Here is a 22,295-nt window from a genome sequence, read left to right on the forward strand (position 1 = left end):
CGACGAGATGTCACTGCATAAAATGTTATGTTATCCAAATATCTTAAAAGGAAACATTTAAAAAACGTATTAGATATTCATCAAAAATCTTAACAAAAAAAATCTTAAGGTGGAGTAGTTCCAGTGGGGAAAATGCTTAAAAGTATTCCTATGTAGTCAAAATGACCAAATATCACAACAAAACTTTTCAAAATTTTTTGAAAATTTTTTATTTTGTGTCAAAAAGTGTGAATTGCTCAGTTTTGCCACTCAAAATTTTGGAGGTGCTTAAAACCAATTGTTTTTTTTTACATTTTTTATACTGTAATTTTTATTAAATTATTTGTATTAAAACATTGTAGGGGTGCGAACATGCGAGATTGCTTTAATTTTCTAAAAAGATCAGATTTGTCAAAATTTTGGCATTTTGCCAATACTTTCTGTATAATACGATCAAAAATCACGTATACTCTTTTCAATGGGTTTAAAATTCATTTTTTTAAGACTCACCCTTATCCCCCGTTATTATTCAAAAGAAAAATAGTTTTAGATTTGAATACAATATTTGCAAGTAATAATACTCTGCTATTCACATTCATGCACAAGCAACTGTCATGAATTTGAATGTATGTTTGGAAATATGTGAAAACCGGCGGCGGGTCTCGAAACTTTATGAATATTCAATTTCATGATGATGACACGTATGCATTTATTGAAAACAGACGGTTGGCAGAAATGTAAAAATAACAATTTTGGTTAGAGCTCCAAAATTTTCTGATCATACGTGATTGCAATTCCAGAAAAATCTCCAATAGTAACTAAAACATCACTTTTTGAATTATTTTTATGAGGAAATACTTATTACTAAACTAGTGAAAAATGTAAAACTATCCAACTTCAACTATTAACTGGGGTATTCTCCAATCGCCCGAAAAATTTTGAAACCAAAGTGACTAAGTAAGAGCTATTGACATATCGATGTCTTCAAACTACAAGAGAAAGAGAGCGCAAACATAAATATTACAAGTATTGTGAATTGAAATGGGAGGAAAGCAAAAAATTGAACATTGTCAAAGAGTATGATATTGAAATAGAATTAGAGAAAACGAGAGGGGACTAACTGCCAGCGCAACTTGTAACTTTTTTTGTTTGCCATTTTGGAGGCTTTTTTTGAAGGGTAGGGATTGAGAGTTAAATTTCAAAATTTGTAAAGTGGAAAAGGGAAGGCAGACACACTTAAAAGATAGCGAGGAAAACAAGGAAGTGTTTTTTTTCTGCCAATAATTTTTTAAAATTTTGCAGTTACTAGTAGAATTTTTGATGAAAATAACTGAAAACAACCGAAATTATTTCTTGCGCTTACTTCGTTAAAAATAAAACAGAACGACTTTGGAAAGTGGCACGACGAAAGCGGACAAGGATTTCGTACAGTTTTCAAAAAATTGAACGAGATGTTTTAATGTAATCTGCATACTATGATTTAGAGTCATTAGATTGACAAAAATTTAGTGAATAAGCATTATTTTCGGCACTGAAAGTAAAAATGGAGCCCTCTCAAAAATATTCGTGAACATTTAAAGGTGGAGTAGCGCCAGTGGGGATTTTGTCTAAATACACTTATAATGATCCAAAACGACCAAATATTATTATAAAACACTCTAAAAATTTTAGATTTTCGTAATTTCCGGTCGAAGTTTTGACAAATTGCCAAAATGTTGAAAAATATGAGCGCTTTGAGAAAATCCAAAGCAATTTTGCATATTCCGATCCCTACAATTTTTTAATACAAAAAAATTAAAACAAAATTACAGCATAAAAAATGTAGAAAAAAACTTTTTTTTGGTCTACTTCCAAAATTATGAGTGGCAAAAACTGAATATTTGCCAATTTTTGGCAGTAAATAAAAAATTTTCAAAACATTCTTGAAAAGTTTTATTATGATATTCGATTATTTTGGGACCAACGAAGTGGTTTTCAACAATTTCCCCATTGGCGCTACTCCACTTTTAAAAATACAAAAACGCGTGATCGAGGTGGTGCAATTGCAAAATGTGGCAAATTTTATAGGTATTTTCAATTATAAACAGCAATATTTTTTGAGAGAACCAATTTATTTGTGTACAAATGTCCCACCAACAGGTCCATGTAAACATGTGTACACTTGCCGAGCACACACATATGTGTAAGAGGAGTGGGAGAATGAGAGAGAAGAAAGTAGTAGTATGGGCTCCGCGAGCCATCTATTTCGGTCTCTAAGTGTCTGCTGCTCCAGTCTCTATGTGTGGCATTTTTAAAAGAAGGGAGCGGTTGGGCTTCACTGAGAAGAAAGTAATAGATAGTAGAAGAAGAGGAAACCAAGAGACAAAAATCATTAAGAATTCGGAAGAGAGTAATGAGCAGGGTGCTCCTTTGAAGGAAACATTTGATTTTTGGGATTAATGGTTGAAAAAAGTTTTGAGTAACATAAGAAAATTTTGGAAGCTAATACTTAAAAAATATGTAACAAGAATTTTGTTTCAGAAAAAACTATAGTACATTTGAGCAAAAATTGTTTTAAGGTAGCTAACGATAGCAGTGATGTGTTGACATATTTGAAGACATGTAAAAAAACCAGCAACATTTTTCCATCCGTAATGTTTGCAAGGTCGCACCGTCTCCAAATTGATAACACAAAAATATTGCAATAAGATAATGGGAACACTAACCCGCCCTGTGTAATACTAACAATGAAAGATAATAGAAAAGCAAATGCGAAACTTTAATTAAATCAAGTGTAATCTAAAGGTTTTAATTAAAAATCGTCGCTTTTTTCATGGAACAACAGTCAACTTGTAGTATCTGAACAAAGGGTGTGTGGCAAATCTCAAAATTTGACGAGCTCTGCAAATTCGGCAAACTCGGCAAATTTGCCGTGCTTAACAAACTCTGAAAAATGTTATATTTTCGATGTTTTTTGCAGCACCAAAACTACTGAATTCTTAACACACATCTGGTTTCTGAATAGGTTCTCTGTAGTGTGTCTGCTTACAGTTAAACATCAAAAAATCAATTTTGTGGCAATTTACTAAATTTTAGGAAACAAATTCAATAGTTTTGGACAAAAATGTATTTTCAAATGTTTGATGTGTGCGGCAATTGTCGAAATTTGCAAAGCACGGAAAATTCGGCAAATCTACTTTTTTGAAATTTGCCGTGCTCCGCAATTGGCGAAATCGGAAAATTCGGCAAATTTGCCGCACACCCCTGATGAACCAACACATAAAAATGTACAACAAACAATCGACAAGTACGACAAGGAAACGAAACATCAAACAATTAGCTATTATAGGAATAATACGGACGCAAAATGTTTAAAATTTTTTTTGAGCAACCTGATGACCTTGATTCCAGCTTACCAGGGATAATCTTTTTTTTTCGATAATAAATTGAAATCTGAAAGTACCAAAAATTAGATATTTATACTTCACAAAGTGGTGTCAGAGTTCTAGAGAAACTCTGATAACTGGTAGAAATTTGAAGGAAGAGTGACGGATTTGGGCTTTTTGTTTAATAAACTTAAAAAAAGCTCTAAATGTTTGAGTTTCACAAGACGGCTCAAAAGTATCTCAAAAATCTATTGTGGTGAAAAATTACTATTCTTTGCTAAAGTCTCGGTGTGTGAAACTGGCAGTGGCATTTAGAAGAACCAAGAACAATGAAAGTAATGCCCAATGACTAATAAAAAATCAGAAAAATCATAAAATCTCAAAATTTTTCCTTGAGGAAGACAGTAAAATCCACTCTAATATCTCAAAAAATTGTGAAAAAAAACAGACTTCTAAAATTTTAACCTCACGATTGACTAGCGTATTAAAAACTGAATTAAATTAAACATTATTTTTCAAGTTCCACTCTACATATTTTTTAAAATTTTAAATGAATTTAAAATAAATAAATAAAGTCGAACACTGAATTTGGAGAAAAGAAACCTTTGAAAAAAACGTATTTGTCAGTAAATCGGGAGAGTTGGAAAAAACTATATATTTCCGATATCAAACAGTTTAAAAAATTCAAGAGACAGCTAAGCATGAAAGCAAACGGATCAATTGTAAAGCAAAACGAACCCTTGTCAAAGAGAGTAATACGCAACTTGAAAAGTTCTAAAATAATCCATTTCAGCGCAATAAACCCCGACCTCCCATAAGAAGAAACGGGAGCCGACCGCACAGCACTATCACCAAATGCTGATAGTACTCCAACTATTTCCTGAGATCAGAAATGATTGTATTTTTCCGCAAATTCCTTATTTTTATTTTTCATAGATATTAATGTCCCTGTTTTTCAAAAATAGAAAAAAAAAGAAGGAAGTGTTGATTTTGAAGTCACTCTCCCTATTTTAGTAAAATAACTCAGTAGTAACTTTCTCCATTACTCTCCCTCTTGACGTTCAAAGTGTTTCTTCTCACATACACGTGTAAATAATGTGTCGAATTTGGTAGGAAATAGAATGAAGAAGTGTGTGTGTGTGAGACAGAAAGGTTAATTTGAAACGCATCACATCTTGCCTCTTGTCAATAGGTGTACAATAACCTGTTATGTAAGTGGGAGAGTGTGTATGGTACCCATGTTACAACCTAACCAATCTTGTAACCTGAAAAAGATTGATTGTAAGATTGAAGAAATAAGATAGGCATTTTTATATCTGTTCATGTTTCTCTTTTTATTGGTGGCATTGTTTTTGACCTCCTGTTCTCGTTTTTCTGCACTCAAGGCCAGAACCTTATGCAAATCTCATCTCATTCAAGAAAAAGGAACGACCATTCCATTTTGGGTTCAAATGGGACGAATTTGTGATTGGCGTGCCCATTTCTCTCGAGGTCTTTCCCATTTATTTTTAGAAATAATCATTCAACTGTGACAATAGGCAAAATGGTTTTATGGCAAATATCACAAAGATCAAAATATTAGTACTCTTTGGCTTCTATCATAGTTTCACTTACCCGGTGTAGAAAAAGTTTTTTGAGTTAATTTTGACCATAAACCCGTACAAATGTGATGTTTCCGGTTTCACTGACATTGGTTTTTCTAAGCCACACTCATTCCAAAATTAAAGTTAATTTTGAATAAAAAAAGGATCTTCAAACTACCACCTGTTGTGGAAGCAAGGAGATGTTTATTTTGTTGTTGCACTTTTTTGATGTAAAACTCTATCGCTCACTTATATATAATGTATTATATACTTACCATAAAATTAGTTTTGCACCAACAAGCCAATGGAAAACTAGTCGTTCTCGTGAAATTTTATTAATCCTTAGTTTCTTACAGCACAATAAACAAAAGAATTAAAGAAACTGCTGTAAACATTTGCATAGCTAAATAAGTGAAGTAGACAATACTCTTGAGTGGAAACAGAAACAAGCATTGAAGTATTTCACACCTCGGGAAATTTTAGCCAACTTTTCAATTTAGTCTAATCAAATTATCTATCTTCCTCTTTTTTTCCCGAACACTAATCACGTCATATGTCTATGGCGCCTTCACACACCGTCCTTGAAAGCACACAACAATGTCGTACAGAAAAGTATAGAAGCTTAGCTTAATAGCATTGAAATCGGTTGTCCTTCTTCTGCAAACGTCTGCGCCACCTTCTTGTTCTTGTATGTCAAAAATCGATCGGTTACTACATCGATGCCGTGCCTCTCTATTCTTCAGTGCGCAATACCTTGCGAGGCATCGACATACACTAGTTTCTACTTCTTCATCTCTCCGTGTCCACCATCACGTCTTCTTGTTCTTCATCTTTCCTATTCTGCGTGTCAAAGATTACCATTTTTCTTCTTTTACATAGATTTTCTATGCTTTTGAATAATTTTTTCTTGTTGATGTGGTGTGTAGGTGTGTAAGATTTTGAAATCAATTACACGACGGGATGCGTAGAAACTCAATGATCTCGATTTCCATTTTTAGACAGAAGTTAAGCGTTGGGCGTATTATTTGATTTGTTATTTTGATTTGTTCTTCTCATAGACATGCTATTTTTATTTTATTGGTTTATGTTTTCAATGCAATAGGTTCTTTCTTAAACATAAAATATTGATTGATAGTCATCATAATATGAACATTCAGCGTAGTTACAATACTCCTACGTAATCCGGAACTCCATTTGAACATAAGCAGAGTGAGTTTTGAGTTTTCGAAAAAGTGGATTCTATAATAAACTCTTAAATATTTAAGCAGAATAAAACACATCTCCCATAACATTTATTGCACTCTTCTTCTATGTTAAATATTCTAGATTCCACTAAAAAATTTTCTCCACAAAATTTTAAGATTCATCGTGTTTCCCCTGTCTTCGTGATGTTGTAAAACAAAAGGAAACTGCTACACTGTGTTCATTTGCTAATAAAGTGTTAACGAGAAACCCGCACCACATGTGATTTGGTTCAAGATCAAACCACTTGTTCTTTATACCCAACAGAAGCACCTTAACAAAGAGTAAAGAATAAATTAGTAAATATAATTGCAAACATATTGACTTAAAAATTCTGTGGAATGTTCAAAGTTGGAATTAATTAATCGAAATACTACCAGGATGGTGAATGGTTAACTATTATAAAAACAACTCTTCAAAATATCTTCTTTTGATCTTTGAAAAACAATCATCATCATTATCTACGCCTTCTCAACGTCATTAACCCCCGAACAACATGTTTGGGGAAGAGACTTCTTCATAGTGCATAATCCCTGACCATTGTGTTCACCGAACTCTGACACCAAGATAATCATCTTTGACACTAACTTTCCTCTTTTGCATTTCCAAGATTTCCTAATTCATTTTATTAATTAACTTCCCCCCTTCCCTTTACTTCATTCCAATTTCTTTTGATAGTTCATATACATTGATACAACATTCCTCAACACTGGCAGAAGGGGTGTATTACGATTTTCCTCTCGTTTGCCAATTAGTGATGTGATTTCTGTTTCTGCTATAGATGGGTGAAAGTGACACCTTCTGTCGATTTTCTTGTCGTTTGCTTTATGTACAGTTTATCATTCCAGCAATTGGAGAAAAAACCAAAGTTAGTGAAAAACACACATCCGTTGGTGGAATAACGTCAGACTGTTATATTTTTTAAATAATAACAAACTGCAATGAGGAATCATCAATAACAGTTTGAGCATCAAAAAATTTTCTTTGAAAAAAAAATCAATTAAACCGTTTGTAAACTATAAATTTCAAATGATACGTGGCAATCCTTCTCGACAAAATGATCTCTTTTGCCCATCAAATTCTAATTCGCATTATCATTCGGGATCATCAATTCTCCCGGCGTCATTATCTTCTCAGAACATCTTGATCTCTCGCCAGTTGTACTTTTCTTGTACTCTCATAATAACGTCATTATAGTTTCATTATCAAGACCATCTCTCCATCTTGATGTAGTGGTTGAGCTCCGCAAACCTCTAAGCATGACGTCTTCCTAATTTCTTGTTTAACTGACCAAAACACTGTTGCGGTGGTTTCTCAATTAAATTTTGGTGAATTGCTAGACATTGAATCTCGAGTTTCAAGTGTTATGCAACAAACCACAACAAAACTAGTATTGGCTTTAATACACTTCACCTTACAAAAAGTTTCCACCTCTCTTGCCAATTTTATGTTTCTCAAATTATTGATAAAATGCAATCCATTTCAATAGTTCTTATACATAGTTCTAGTTCTTATATATTCTAGTTCTCATAATAGTTCTTATATCTATGGAAATACTTCAACTTTATTCCGGACTTCCGACTAAAAACCTATGTCATTTGGAAGAAGACTTTCTAAATAGGCCCCTGCAAAAAAAATTTAGCGGCAGAAGAGCACTTTGAGCTGCAAAAAATTCGCTCTGAAAATTTTTCAGTGCATTTTTTCACAACTTTCGAGGGCCGTAAAAATGATCAAAGTGTGGATTTTTGCAGACTTTCAATGATTTCTAGGATGTTTATGAGCCGGCAAGCAATCTGACATTTTTTTGAATTTATTTTTTTTTTGAAAAAATCAGAAATTGTTTTCACCCAATTCTACCAAGGGATTTTTCAGATTTTTTCCCAAAAAATATATCAATTTCCAAAAAGCTTCTTGACAACTTATCCACCTCGAAATAACCTAAAAAATATAAATGTAATTATCATTTGGAGCAATTTTACGAGGCTCTGAAGTAGTAAATAAGTGCAATGATAGCAATTTCAGATCGGCTTTTATCTAGTTCAAAGTGCTCATCTGCCGCCTAATTTTAAGCAGAAGCATACTTTGAAGGTCGTCTTTCAAATCACATAAGTTTCGTTCAGAAGTCCTGGATTAAGTTGAAATACTTCCCTTTTAAGTTTTTTCAAAACTTATTCACACTGATCTAGTTTGCTTTTGAGTAATCCTTAACTTATTGATGTTTAAAGGAAGAACGTATTTATTTTATCGAAAACCAATATTATATCATTTCAAATAATCATTATTTTTTTAGAGCCACATTGGCGCCGCCACCTGCAGCCGCTTCGACGATGGACGGGAGCATCGCTCGCCCCCGACGTCAGTCGTTGCTTATTGGACAACGCTCACTTGACGTTTACAACGAGGTGGATCAAGGTAAGATTTATCGAAATCATTTAGATTTTTCAAATCTCAAATGTTGAAATTATTATTCAGGACCTCGATTTGTCCGATGGATTATTGGAAAATTCCGCAAATGGGGTTTCCTGATCGCCAAGCACGCCTGGCTTGCTATATTAATCTGCCTTATTATCTCCACACTTGCCATAGTGAAAATTTTACTCACCAAACAAGCAAATGATATCACAGGATATACACCTTACGGAGCACGAGCAAAAGACGAGTATCTAGAGTATCAGAAGTTTTTCTCAAGCTCAGGATTGCCTATCGCCGCCTATCTTTATATTGTGGCAAAGGATGAAGGAAGTATGTCACGCCCGGATTACTTGGATGAAACCATTCAAGTTTTGAATTTCGCTTTGAACAATATCACAATGTATGATTCGATTTCTGGAAAGAGTGAGACATTCAATCAGTTTTGCCAGAGTTTCTGCCAAATCAATGAACCAGTTCGGCAGTTTTATGTAAGTTTTGAAAGTTCACCACTTTTTATGCTTCCCAATTTCAGAATGGTTACCAAATTTTGAGTGATGGGGAACAAAATTCGAGAATTAAGATTCAGTACCCAGTATCTGATATGTTTGGAAGACAGTTTTCTCTTCAGCCAAACTTTTTTGGAGTTGAATTGTTCGATCAACCAGATGACGCAGCTAAACTTCTTGACTCTGCTGACGGAGATCCAGTCATTGGTAGGTGACTTTGTATCTTACCTTTTAAAAACCTTATTAAACTTTGAAGAACTAAACGCCACTAAACTCGTCGATCCGGTCTCCAGGATAACAAATGTAAAGTCAGTCAAAATGATTACATTGCAATTTCGTGCCGAACACAAGCCTGGATGGACCGAAGCACAGGTGAAAAAATGGGAAATGAGTTTGGTGGACATTTTTGAAAAACGATACAATTCCAAACGTTTGAAAATTTACGCTTATTCTCAATCATACGTGGAAGAGGAGATGGTTCGAGGCGGAATTATCATGATTCCCTACCTCGTTGTAGGATTTGCTATAATGTGCCTCTGTAGTTGCGTGCTCGTTATGATACGTGCTCTGTACATGCATCAAGAGAATGGATATAAAATCATTCTCGCAATTATGGCATGTCTGACTCCTCTTTTGGCTTGTGCCACTGCACTGGCTCTCATGTTCCTGTGCGGAGTTCGGTTCGCTTCAATTCTCTGTGTCATTCCATTTTTGGTCCTTTCCATTGGTAAGCTTATTAGAGTCAGCAATGATAATAATACCAGTGTACCTTTTAGGTGTCGATTCATCATATCTCATGATCCACGAATGGCAGCGGGTCACGAAGCACATGCGTGAGACTCCAAGGAAGAAGGACAGTGTCGGACATCGCATGAGCGAAGTCATGGCCGAAGTTGGTCCCGCGATTCTCATTTCCTGTCTGACTAACATGTTTGCCGATGCTGTTGGCTCATTCACTTCATCACCTGAAATTACGTTGCTTTGTACTGGAAACATGTTGTCAATGTGGTTTGCCTTCATCTATCAAATGACATTTTACGCTGGATTGATGTCGATAGTCGGTGGATATGAATTCGGATCGGACGAAATTGACAAAAATCGAATGGAAATCAACATTGCGGAAAATCGTGTGAACATTGCTCGGCATCACAGACCCCTTACCCGTCAACCCTCAAAATTCCACGAAGCCACTCAACCAATTATCAGTGATTCTCTACAAAAATATACACATTTGATGACGACACCGCTGGTTTTTGTGTCAGTTTGCCTCGTTTACATTGCTTATCTAGCATTCAGTGTCTATGGAATCACCCAGCTGAATATTAATCTGACTGCTCAGAAGCTGTTTGCGCTGGATTCTCCTTTGCTAGAGCTTGATGATTTGAGAATTAAGTATCAAGTACCCGTGTATTCCATGGCTACGGTTTTTGTTAACACTCCAGGAAAATTGGAAAATCCTGCAAGATTGAAAAGGCTTAACGAGTAAGATTTTAGTTTTTGTTAATGTATTTTTTTTAACTTTTCAGATTTGTCCGTGAAATGGAATCAATAAATGGCACATGGGGAGAAGGTTGGGGTGAACTTGGAACAAAATACTTCGTTAGAGATTATGACGTGTTCCAGCAATGTTCGTATATTTTCTGATAGTTGCAACAAGAAAATAACTCTAAATTTTAGCATTCGGGAGTGAAGATGAAGATGACGAAGATTTTATGGACGATGATAAGCCAGTTACAGTGCACTCCGACGATAAGATGACTTATAGAGAGGATGAGCTCAAGTACTTCCTAAAATGGCCTGAATACGATTTTTGGCAAGGATTCGTCAAGTTACGAAATGCAACAAACTCAACAGATCCAGAGTGGGTTTCTGCAAAACTTTGATTTTTCTAAGTCTAATTTATAAATTGCCAGAGCTGAAGAACTGGACCGTTTCTTCTTCACTACCGGATATCACGGAGATAATCTGACAATTTGGACGCAGCGTGGAGAAATGCTTAGAGCTTGGAGACAAGTCGTGGACAAGTATCCGTAAGTTTTTTCTCTTACAATTAGCTTTACAACTGACACTTTTCTGAATTTTAGTGACTTTGGCGCGTCGGTGTTCCACGAGGATGGTGTCTATCTTGATCTCATCGACAATATGCCTACTGACACGTGGCAATCGATTCTCGGAACTCTCGTTTGCATGGCAATGGTGTGCTTTGTTTTCCTGAACAATTGGTTTACTGTAGCTATTGCCTCACTCTCCGTTTTGTCAATTTGTGCTGGAATTCTAGGATTTTTGTCATGGTGGAAAGTGGATTTAGATCCAATCACAATGGCTGCAATGATTATCTCCATTGGGTTCTCTGTCGATATTCCCGCTCACGTATCATATCATTACTATCAAGCTTGTTAGTTTTTTGTTATGATATATCCTGGAGAGTAATAGTTAATTTCAGCAATACAAGAAGGACCCATGTCTCCGCCATCATCTCGTCTTGCAAACTGTCTATCTTCTGTTGCATTCCCAGCATTGCAGGCAGCGTTGTCCACAATTTTGTGTGTCTGCAGTCTATTATTTGTTAACCTGTATATGGCAGAAGTGAGATTTTAGTATTCAAATTTTCAATCAAAACCACTCTTTTCAAGGTATTCGTGAAAACCATGGTGTTATGTGTAGTACTGTGCAATCTTCATGGTCTCGTGTTCTTACCTGCTATCTTGATTCTTTTGGATTCTATTCGATGGGCTTGTAGGCCTAAGGGTAAGAATTCACAAATGATTATTTTCTTGAGACAAAGAAAATTTAAGGTGCTGCTGCACAACGTCCAAAGCAGCCAAAAACCAATTCTCGCCAGAAACAGAAAAACGACAAAGTTCAGCCGGAAAAGAGTGTGGTCACTGATCGACCGGAAATCTAAAAAAAACCATTAATTATATTTCTTTTTAACTTCTCCACCTATTAATCTCATGACACAAACCTCTGTTCCATTTGAGTTTCCCGTTTCCTTCCAGTTTTCTGAAAATATTCGTCCCCACCAAAAAGTCCGGGTTTTTATAGTGTTGCCCAAGTTTTCATTTTTCGTGTTTTTTGTTTTTGTGTACATTTTGTGCTTTGCTGATCATACCTATTAGAAATTTTCAAAGTGAAGAATTGATTTTTTTCCGGTGATTTTCCGACATCTTCTTGAGTTTCATTTTGCCAAGCTAGAAATAAAAGCATTGAAAATATACTTGAAAACAAACGGAAAGGTTTTTAGATTTCAAACAATAAAAATAAAATCTAATATCATAGTGAATTTTCAAAAAATCTTGCAGTAAATATTGTAGCTGTTCCAGAAAATGTTGAAGCGTGCGTGTGCCTAAAGTGATACACTGGATTTACTATAAGGCTGCTGCAGCAAAAACAAGTCCCTGATGAAACTCAACTTCTTCCTTCCTTGAATTTTTATAAATAAAGTGCGTAATGCGTACTATCGTCATTCTTATGTAGCAAAAAGTAGCTATGAAACAACGTTTGAAAAATCTTGAAAAATCTGAAAATCTCAAACTAGTCATGCGTTCAAGTTTCTCTCGCGGTGCTCAAAAATTCATTGGGTAATAATACTCCGACATAAAAAACGAATTTTATGTTCTTCACCTGAATAGGACCAAAAGGGCTTTGTCATACTATTCTCCGTCCGTGGCCGTGTCCATTCTCAGTGTGTTCTTAAACAAACACTGAGAGTCGTGGAATGAAAGACACAGAGGGAGAGAGGGAGATGGCCGATCCTTTCTAAACGCGCACCTCCACACAGAGACACTCGCTCACAATACCGTTCTTCATCTTCGTTTATTTGTGTATGTTGTTCCCTTTCGCACCCTGAGTCTCACAAAAATATTGCACATACTAAACTACTAATCAGTTATTCCATTTATCCTTATCACGATGGACCCAAGCCCGTTGAAGAGAAGAAAAGTAGAGGATGGTGAAGATAGGATTTTGGCAAAATGCGAAAAAGCTGCTGACACTGTTGAAATTGTCGATCTATCGCCAATGCCATTACTAACTGACGAAGCTGGACCTTCAACCTCTACAAATGTTCAAGCATCACAATCACAGGAGCAATTACAACCACAGATGGATTTGAAACTTAGAGTGAGACTTTTATAACTACAGGTGGTGCTAGTTAATAAAAAGGCCTGTAAATTAAATTTTTCCTCGGATGTTTCTTGAATAAAATATAAAAAACTTGAAAGAAAATAATAAAAATCTAGGTCTAACAAACCATTATTTTTGATCGACGCTCATTTCTTTACGAAAATTGGTTATTGTTTGTAGTTTTATATTTCAATTTAATGTTCGGAACAATACAAATACATTTTAAGTAAAATGGAGTTCGATCGTAAACTAAAATTCTGCCAAAATCCGCGACCTTCATAATGCCGCAAAAATTGGAGCATTTGAGAACTTTTAAGTTTAAATTTTGCGTGTACCGCACACTCAGACCAGCCCACAAAAATGCCTGATTAGGGGTTATTGTTAGGTTAGGCGCAGCGAAGTAGGTTGCAAGTACTGGACGTTCTGTAGGTATGAAGGCATACATGAGCCTTTGTACCTGTATGAAATTGGAATTTAACAAGATTATATATTCAGTGAAATCTTCTTACCAATTCACCTACACTTCCAGGAACTCCTTCTTTCTTCACCAGCACATCTATTCGGGCTTCATACCATTCCCGCAAGTGGCTCAAACAGTCAGCAGCCAGACGACAACAACCCTCCACAGGCAGCTGTAACAAGTTGGGAAAACTGGTTATGCTTTTTGGCAACCAACTTATCACCAGCTCAGTGGCAGGTACTTTTTTCCAGATTTTTTTTTCAAAATAGAATCACCTCCCTTAGCGCATAGACGGCAATATTGGGAAAAACTACATTTTTCACAAATTTTTTTTTTTTGACTTTCCACGTGGCGAACAAAAGATAAATTCTAATTTCTAATAGTAAGTTTCACCGAATTTTGAACTTGTTTTAATTTAATTTAAATTCATTTCTGAATGTCATCGGTATCAAACGAAATGTAAGATTTTTCATCCAGTAATTTCAGCAATTATTTTTTTAAAGACATTTTTTTACTGGCGAAATGAGGAAAAACTTCTCAACCCTGATGGAAATAAAGTGTTCTGACAAAACAGAGACTATTGTTGTAACGTGCATTTTGAAGAAATTTATTGCGGGAAAAAATCTCTCAAAACTGCGCAACAATATAATTTTTTATTCCTTCTACCAAAAATAAAATGCAAGTATTTCAGGGCTACTGGCTTGCACATTGTGCATTATTTGGAGATCAAGCAGTTCCCGTTCATCTCCTCAGCTTCTTCCAAGGACACATCTCACCGTCGTCTTCTTCATCGCCAACATCCACGCAATATTTGACAATTGGACCACAACCAAATGACGAGATTCAGGAAAGATATGGTACGCTTTTTAAAAAGATTATTTGATGGGGGATAAGTATGAGAAAGAGTCATAAATAGGTAGGTTATTTTTTGAAAGTATTTATATTATCGTACAATTATCTGCGTATTATTGAACGCCAAATCATTCTGTAACTAGAGTTTGATCGCAATTCATCGAAGTTTTGCTTCAGAACTGTAATATTTCCTTTATTGACGCGAATATAGTTGGAAAATTTGCTAATACAGTCCTTGGTTTCTTTGGTTTCAGTTTGGTTCTATGATAAATATTAATATCTATCGTTTGTCGACTTCTTCCGCTGAGCGAGCATCTGGCAGAAGTAAGCTATGCAATCTCATTTTTGAACGTGCCGTTTTAGTTGTACAATCAATTCACTAGTATTCGAAATCGTGCATCCAACTTTATTATAAAGGGTTTTATCTACATAATATGGATGTAGGTACATTGTTATTTTTGCATTACATTTGAGCTTTTTTTTTGCTTACATTTGAGCATTTGGTTTATCCTGCTATCCTTTCGTGTTTACGCCATATTTTCAAGCTCCTCTCTTTCTTCTTCAGTCTATTTTGCAGAGTTCGGACTTTAAATGTGGGTACCTAAAGTTCATAGTATTATAATTTCCAACAACTCGAACTCCGAAATTCCTTTGCAAGTTCTGACAACTGACTCATTTAGCCTACAATTATAAAAGAGAGGGAGAAAGAGAAGCTGAAATATTTGTCTCCGTTTTTACTTCTTCTTTTTCTTCAATTTCACACCTTGTCTTGGCTGCCCGTGGCAACGTATTTACTCTCACTGCTTTTCATTTTTCTTCCATTTTATTCCTGTCAGGATTTCCCGCTCATAGTCAGTAGAAACATATGGTAGTTTCTATTACTGGTCAATTTTAATTGGTATAATTAATAATAAGTTTAACTCCCGCGCATGTGTATCACTGTTTTATTGGGAAATTGTCTAAATTTGAAAATCCAACAAATATGTTGGTTGGTTTCTAAAATTAAAATGTTTAAAACTCCTTTTACTTGATTTTTTTTTTCAGAAAAGTTGTTTTTTTTCTCTTTAAAAAATCTCCGTCTCTCACTATTTCTCTTATATTTCAAGCAGTCAACCTATGTCAAAATAAACTATCATTAGAGACACTGCTCCTGGAGAGTCACTACCACCACCACCTGCTCTTTTTATTTCTCTCTTGCTTTTCCACATAGGTATTACGAGGGCAACCGGGGGTTAAATAATCGAATCAATCATATGAAATTCCCATATTTGATTTTATTCATGGCCATAAATGGAATTTGTCTAAAAATCGATAAAGTGGATTTTTTATTATCTTATCAAAAAATTTAACCTCAAAACTTGTAGGTAGACACATTTTCTGGGTAACAATCAATTTTTTGTGACTGTAGACACAAGATAAAATAAGTCACCTAAAAAGATGTCAGTAGAAACCACAAGATGAGACATATACCCATAATTCCATCTTAAAAGTGACCCAATTCACGTGCAATTTTAATCACCTTTAATCTCAGAAATTTTATGAGATTTTAAGAAGGTGTGTACTTGAACTTTGTTGTGTGTGTTTGTTGTTGGAATTTTTGATCAAAAAATTTCAAAAAAGCGCTACGTAAAATGGTTAAATTTTAATGTCCAAATCACTTTTGACTGCCAAGGGGAATTCTTCCGTTCTAAATTTTTAAACCCCACAAAAATTTGCTCTCGCGCGATTCTGGCTTCTCTCATAAATAGAAATGTAAGAGTTTGCCGAACTAGGCCATTTTGGCTCGGCCATGTCTGGGGTTGATTTACGGTGCGTTGGGTGTCGCGTTGCAGCTCGGTTTTAGTTGTAAAACTAAACGTATTTGTCCGTGCGGAGTACACGATGTCAATTGTTCAATTTTAGAACACTAAAATATACATATTACGGGAACAATAAATCATGATAAATAACAACAGTTATTTGAGTTCTTACTGTAGTTTTCGCTAAGAAATATCGTGCGTCAAATAGAATACTCCACGTACGCATTCTCATGGTTTATTGTTATTATTGTTCCCGTAATATGTAATCAAAAAATATCTCTTCTAATTTAACACTAACCGAGCCAGCTAGCTATCTAGCCGCGGCAACACACACACACACACAAAAAACCAAACGATTTGTGGAAGAAGTGACAAGGAGATAGTTTGCCTCTCTGTGTCTCCTTTTCTTGATTTTTTTTCTTGCTTTCCGAGCCCTCCAGGAGATGCTCCCGGGATGTGCCATCATCAATGGGAAGGAGGAGATGAATGAAAATGAGAAAAAGACAGCTGGCAGAAGTGAGAGAAAGATGCGTTGAGAAAGAAATGAAAAGAGTGAGGAATTTGTTGTGCGCTGCTTCAGGCCAACTTGTGTGTAGAATTTTGCGTGTTTTGTCACACACAAACTGATCATCAGTCGTGAGAAAAGTTTTTTCCGCTGGTTTTAAAATTTTTTGACCAATACACCAAGATGTGAGGCGTTAGGGGTGGCTCATCCTCGCCCTCTCACTCGCCCTTCCTGCCCGTGTGCAGTTTGTTGTCACGGTATTTTTCAAAGAACAATTCCCTGAAAATTCACTCCAAATCTAAAAACGTGTGATGTAACTTTGCTTTAAGGTCGCATGATAGGCAGCAGCGGTTGGTGGCAATTGCCGTTCGGCAAATTTTTTTCGGCAAATCAGCACATTGACGGAAATTTGGATTTTCGGCAAATCTCCGATTTGTCGTTGCCGGATATCAGGTTTGCCGGAAAAGTTCAGAGGAATTTTTTATAAGACGGAAACACTTGAGCAGTGCCTTTTAAAAATTTTTTTTCCGTTTTCTTTAGATATTCTCATAGAATTTGCTTACTTTTCAAAATAGATGTAGAAGTATTCATAGGGTATTTTGCCGATTGAAAGTGCCGATTTGCCGGAAATTTTCAATTCCGTCAATTTGCCGATTTGCCGGATAAATTGTTTTTGCCCACCTCTACAGACATTTTTGATTATCCCTGCATATCCCATGCTTGCCTTCCTGCCTATGCACCATGTCGGAAGACATTTTTACCCCCACTTGGAATGATCTTCTTTAATTGTGTACTATGGAATATTTATCTTACCTGAAATGTTCGACCATTTTTTGAAATTATGTTGTTCTCTAAATTATCAAATTTTACATTTGAAAGATTACAAAATTTACAAAATGATTTGTTCAATCTCTAAAAATTCAAAAAAGTTTATTTTAAAAAAATCGAAAAAACTGTAAGTATGTTCTCGTCTAACCTTTTACTCTGATTCAAATATCATACAAAAACAACTTGTTTTAAAAATTGATAAACGATGAGTCATGTTGCTTCTGAGTTGGCACAACTGAAGACAACAATAGGATTTTTTCGTTTTGAATTGAATTGGAGAAAATTGATTTTTTTTCCCACCTCTATTTTTCCAACTGTCTAGTTCAAATTTTTACATTTTTCAATGTGGAACTCCTTTTTTAAAAAAGTTTGTTAAAGTGATGCGCAAAATTAAAATCAGTTTTGAAAAAATTTAAAAAACTTGAAAACAATTGGGCAATAAAAATTGAAATGAGAAAAAAAAACACAAATAACAAATTCTGCAAAGCTTTTTTTCCAATATTTGCCGAGCACGGCAAAATTGTCGAGCACGGCAAAATTGCCGAGCACGGCAAAATTGTCGTGCTTAAGAAGAAAAATTTGATATTGTGTATCTTTTTTGGAACACTAAAACTACTGAATTCTTAACATATGCTTCATTTTCGAATACAGTCCGTGTAGTCTGTCAGTATTAAATTCAAAATACCTCAATTTGATGCTATTTTACTATTTTTTTTTGAAATAAAATCATTAGTTTTGATCAAAATTGTATTGACCAATTTTTGATGGGTGCGGCAAATTTCAAAATTTGCCAATCTCACCAAATTCGTGCGTGGCGAATTTGGCAAATTTACAGAGCTCGGCAAACGGCAAAATCGGCAAATTTGCCGCACACCCCTGGTTCGTTTGTTTTTGCCCATAATTTTACATGTGTTTTTGTAAATTTTGCCAAAGCTTGGCAATAATACATCCATTATCATAGTTTGGTATTTTTGCACTAACGTTCCCATCTTATTCCAAACTTCAACTCATTGCTTGCCCCGCTCTGTCTTTCTAATACCCATTTTCCCCAGAACCTCTTTTTTGTTAATCTACTGAGTTTACCGTTCTGTAACAGATATGGGAAATGCGGCATCTGGCGGATCTTCTGGAGGTGGGGGATCGGCACGACGTGGAAACGGTGGCGGAAACAACGGTAGTGACTATAACAATGCGATGGTTTTCTCGAATGGACGTTTAGCCGCGGCAGAGACAAGTGGGTTTATTTTCTTGATGGTTACATGGGAATTTAGGATTTTTTAAAACTAACTATGGTAATATGGAAAACTCAAATTGAATCCAGACAGAAAAAATTTTGCCACTAAAACTTTTTACGTTTCTAATCTATTATATGCACCATTTTTAATTCTATATTAGTTGTATTTTTGTGTGAGCTGAATCTGGGGCTGTCTAAATTATTGAAATTTATTTTGAAAAGCAATCCAGGGGTGGGTGGCGATTGCTGTTCGACAAACTCTTTGTCGACAAATTCGGCAAATCGGCAATTTTTCCCGTTTTCTTTAAATATTTTCATAGAATTTGCTTACTTTTCAAAAAATGTAAGAACAATAATAGGATGCGTACAATTTTGTCGATGGAAATTGAAATTCTGAAATTTCCAAAAAGAATGAGCAAAACCACAATTTGCCGATTTGCCGATTTGGCGGAAATTTCAATTTCGGCAATTTGCCGATTTTCCAATTTGCCGGAAATTTCAATTTCGGCAATTTGTCGATTTGCCGATTTGCCGGAAAAAAATAGTTTACCGCCGTGTTCGTAGAACCTTCAAGGATGTTGTTTATTAAAACTAATCCGCGGTTAACCTCTCAAAAATTATCGCATTCTGTTATTGTGTGTTTTGGTTTTTCGTTTTGAGAAATAGTCCTGTTGGTTGGAAGCCTCTTCTCAAACCATCAATCCATCACGTTGTCACTTTGTGTGGAAGATGAAGATTCTTGCCTGTGCGAGAGCATACATCTTTTGTGGGGCGCAATGGGGTTTTTTGTTCCGTTTGGGCACACGATAACAATTTTGCTTCCTGATTCCATGACAGCCACAGAGTTTCGGTAACTTTTTTTTGTGAATGTTGCATCACTGTTGATTTTGGAGATTTGATAAAAGTGGAAGAATTTTAAGAGTTAGTCAATAGTACCACATTTCAATGTTTTTGTTTCTTTTAGCTACCCTCTGGTTTAGGAACCTTTATTTTGCTCCTTTGACTTCTCGTTTTACACCAGTTGAGATCAAGTTCCAGTTCAGTAAAAGATCTGTCGCCGGAATAGAGTCCTGTCCCTTCCATAATTTCGACGTTGCCGGAAATTACATTCCAAGGACAAAAGGCGTACTGTAGTATGATTCGACCACTATTCTTCAGTATTTGAAAAGTTAAAATGTAGAATAACACAATAGTGCATTTATCAACTTTATACAATTACTTCATAAAAAATCAGAACATGCAATCAATAAATCTAGCTACATATTATAGATTTAATTATTGTGCACAATTTTTTTAAAATTATTTTTCGACCAAAGTTTTTGGACCAAAATGAATGTCAGTGATGTTTCATTTTGCTTGGCCAATGAATGAAATGTTTCTACCGTCCTCCTGACAAAGAATATTACTAATCGGTTTATTTTAAAATATGCGTGTACACTTTCTCGGATTTTTTGTGTGTGTTTTTTTTGGGAAAATTTCGATTTAAAACCCGAAAACCATCCGCCTTTTCCTCTCTATTTTCTTTATGCTATTTTATTTTAGAAAACCAATTTCATTTGCCATTTTTGGTTACGAGGACGCAATTGAGTCGGCTCACTCTTTTGGCCCCCAAAAGCCCACTATTGAATTTCTTCCCTTAGCCAGAAAAAGAGAATAGAAATATATTTGAATGGAGAGGCGCGATTGAGACCAAGCAAAAGAGCATTTTCAATTTCTTACCCTTGTCGTGGACCCCAGAAACCACCCAACTTCCGGTTGCCACAGCTGCTAAATTAAAATTTTTTTTGCGATATCGAAAATCGCCAACATGATCAAAAAGTATTACTGTAGCGCTATATGGCAGCAATCGTTTTGAACAAACTTGAGTTGACAACTAATTTTGCCAATTTTCCTGTAAAGCTTCAACTTCTCTCTTTTTTTACTTGGATGAAATGCCTACTTCATTTCAAATAATGTAATTGAAACTAGGTAGTAAAATAATGTTTTTTAAACAATTACTTGGCAAACAGTGTACCACTTTATATGAGTTATTATTCATGTTATTGAACCTGTTAACCACATTTTATAATTACGGAAAAAAATTGGGGAAAAAATTTGGAAATGGATTTTTAAAAATTTGCCGCATTTCAAAAAACCTTCTGAGAGAAATATTTTTACGTTTTCTTCTGGAACTATTAAAATGCTGAAATTATATATTTCAAATTAGGGTTCCCAGCTGAGTGAGGCGCGAAATGCGGGCCTCACGCGGGCCTCACGCCGGCCGGTCTTCGGCTCCGCCGCTCGCCGCTTTTACTAATTTTGACGTGAATTTTAACTTTTTATTTCTAATCATTTGTTGAAATTTTAGAAAAAAAAACTAACAATAAGAAATGAAAGAAAGCTTACTTATTTTTCAATGAAAGGTGTAGGTGACGCCGTGCGGCCGGCGCGGCGACAGCTGAGGCCGGTGAAGGCGCCGTTGCGGCCTGTTGGGAGCACTATTACAAATCAAATTTCGATATTGTTCTATGTGTAAAATTTATTTTTGAACAAAGTCGTAAAAGTCAAACATTAAAAAAAATTCTTCTTGTCTCTTCAAGTATGTCGTTTTCATTTACAGGCACAAAAAGCCGGCCTGTTTTCAACCCCTACTCCTTCCTGACTTTTATTCGATGCAGACATGATTTTTTGTTTCCAACTTTTCGTTTAAATTCTAAAAATAGTAGTTAAAGTGTTTTCAATTCTTAATTCGAATCAATTCGGTGTGTTCTGATTTTTCACTGATTAGCTATAATTTTTTTGTTTCAAAACATTGCGATAAATTCATTTGATTGAATCACAATTTTATTCATCTGAAAAAATTCCAGATTAGGAGATTTTTGTGTCACATCTTGTCTCTATTTTCTAGCACCTAAATTTGAGTAAATTTTGTCGAGAGACATATTCGATTTCCATGTGGCAAATCTGTCAGTTTTCTGAACCAATTCATTAATCCCATCTCCGAAAATTCTACAAATCCATCAATTTTTCTTGTCTTCCGCAATTCCCCAGTATTCTAAAAATACGCCATGTTGAATCTAAAAATAGAATGCACGTTTCTCGCCGACTTTTCATTTCTCCAATGGCTTCTCCTTTTTTTTTCTTCTTTTTCTCCGACGAGGGACCCGACAGAGCTTTTCGCTGCTCTTAGAGAAAGAAAAAAAAAATCGAGAGTGGCTCTAAAGTGCTCTTCTTGCCCCTGTGACAGCCAACACTTGTTATATGTGACATATGTTCTTCTGGTTTGTTGTTGTTGTTCTTCATGATGGTCTCCAAAAAGCTGACGCCATGGGATCCATGGTGTTCATTGGTATTTATTATAGTTGTTCAATAATTTTAAAATTTAGCCTTAAAACGGTATATGCACACTAAAAAATTAGTCTGAGC

At 35.3% G+C, this 22,295-nt stretch overlaps 2 protein-coding genes and 1 non-coding gene across 7 annotated transcripts in view; 2 read left to right on the plus strand and 1 right to left on the minus strand.

Annotated features, from left to right (window-relative positions):
* Positions 1-5,489: 5,489 nt before the first annotated feature.
* On the minus strand, positions 5,490-5,619 carry ZK270.5. Its single transcript, NR_101649.1, has one exon. It is a non-coding gene; the product is annotated as an Unclassified non-coding RNA ZK270.5 (non-coding RNA).
* Positions 5,620-8,459: 2,840 nt separating this feature from the next.
* On the plus strand, positions 8,460-12,303 carry ptr-23 (SSD domain-containing protein). The gene is made up of 12 exons (NM_061202.7): positions 8,460-8,581; positions 8,642-9,069; positions 9,114-9,294; positions 9,344-9,814; positions 9,864-10,569; positions 10,614-10,714; positions 10,765-10,948; positions 11,001-11,117; positions 11,172-11,482; positions 11,531-11,673; positions 11,721-11,835; positions 11,883-12,303. The coding sequence occupies exons 1-12, from the start codon at positions 8,497-8,499 to the stop codon at positions 11,990-11,992; spliced, it is 2,952 nt and encodes a 983-aa protein (NP_493603.1). The 5' UTR covers positions 8,460-8,496; the 3' UTR covers positions 11,993-12,303.
* A 682-nt stretch (positions 12,304-12,985) lies between these two features.
* Positions 12,986-22,295, plus strand: part of kin-1 (cAMP-dependent protein kinase catalytic subunit) — a gene marked incomplete at both ends in the record, with an annotated part of 38,419 nt that continues 29,109 nt past the window's right edge. For 2 of the 5 annotated variants that reach the window (NM_170958.6, NM_001381270.1), the window contains one exon: positions 18,755-18,890. In NM_170958.6, coding sequence (NP_740954.1) covers positions 18,755-18,890 — 136 coding nt within the window. Of the gene's footprint in view, positions 13,210-13,741; positions 13,910-14,363; positions 14,530-18,752; positions 18,891-22,196; positions 22,219-22,295 lie in introns of those variants that run through there. The other 3 variants (NM_170960.7, NM_001381271.1, NM_001381269.1) reach the window with 2 other exon arrangements.

The sequence above is a fragment of the Caenorhabditis elegans genome, chromosome I (assembly GCF_000002985.6).
Source record: "Caenorhabditis elegans chromosome I".
Classification (NCBI taxonomy): Eukaryota; Metazoa; Nematoda; class Chromadorea; order Rhabditida; family Rhabditidae; genus Caenorhabditis; species Caenorhabditis elegans.

Coding starts and splice junctions, on each gene's coding strand:
- ptr-23 (NM_061202.7), top strand. CDS start 8,497: ATGGACGGGAGCATCGCTCGCCCCCGACGTCAGTCGTTGCTTATTGGA. Junction 9,815..9,863: donor ATTTTTGGTCCTTTCCATTG/GTAAGCTTATTA, acceptor TGTACCTTTTAG/GTGTCGATTCATCATATCTC. Junction 11,118..11,171: donor CAAGTCGTGGACAAGTATCC/GTAAGTTTTTTC, acceptor TCTGAATTTTAG/TGACTTTGGCGCGTCGGTGT.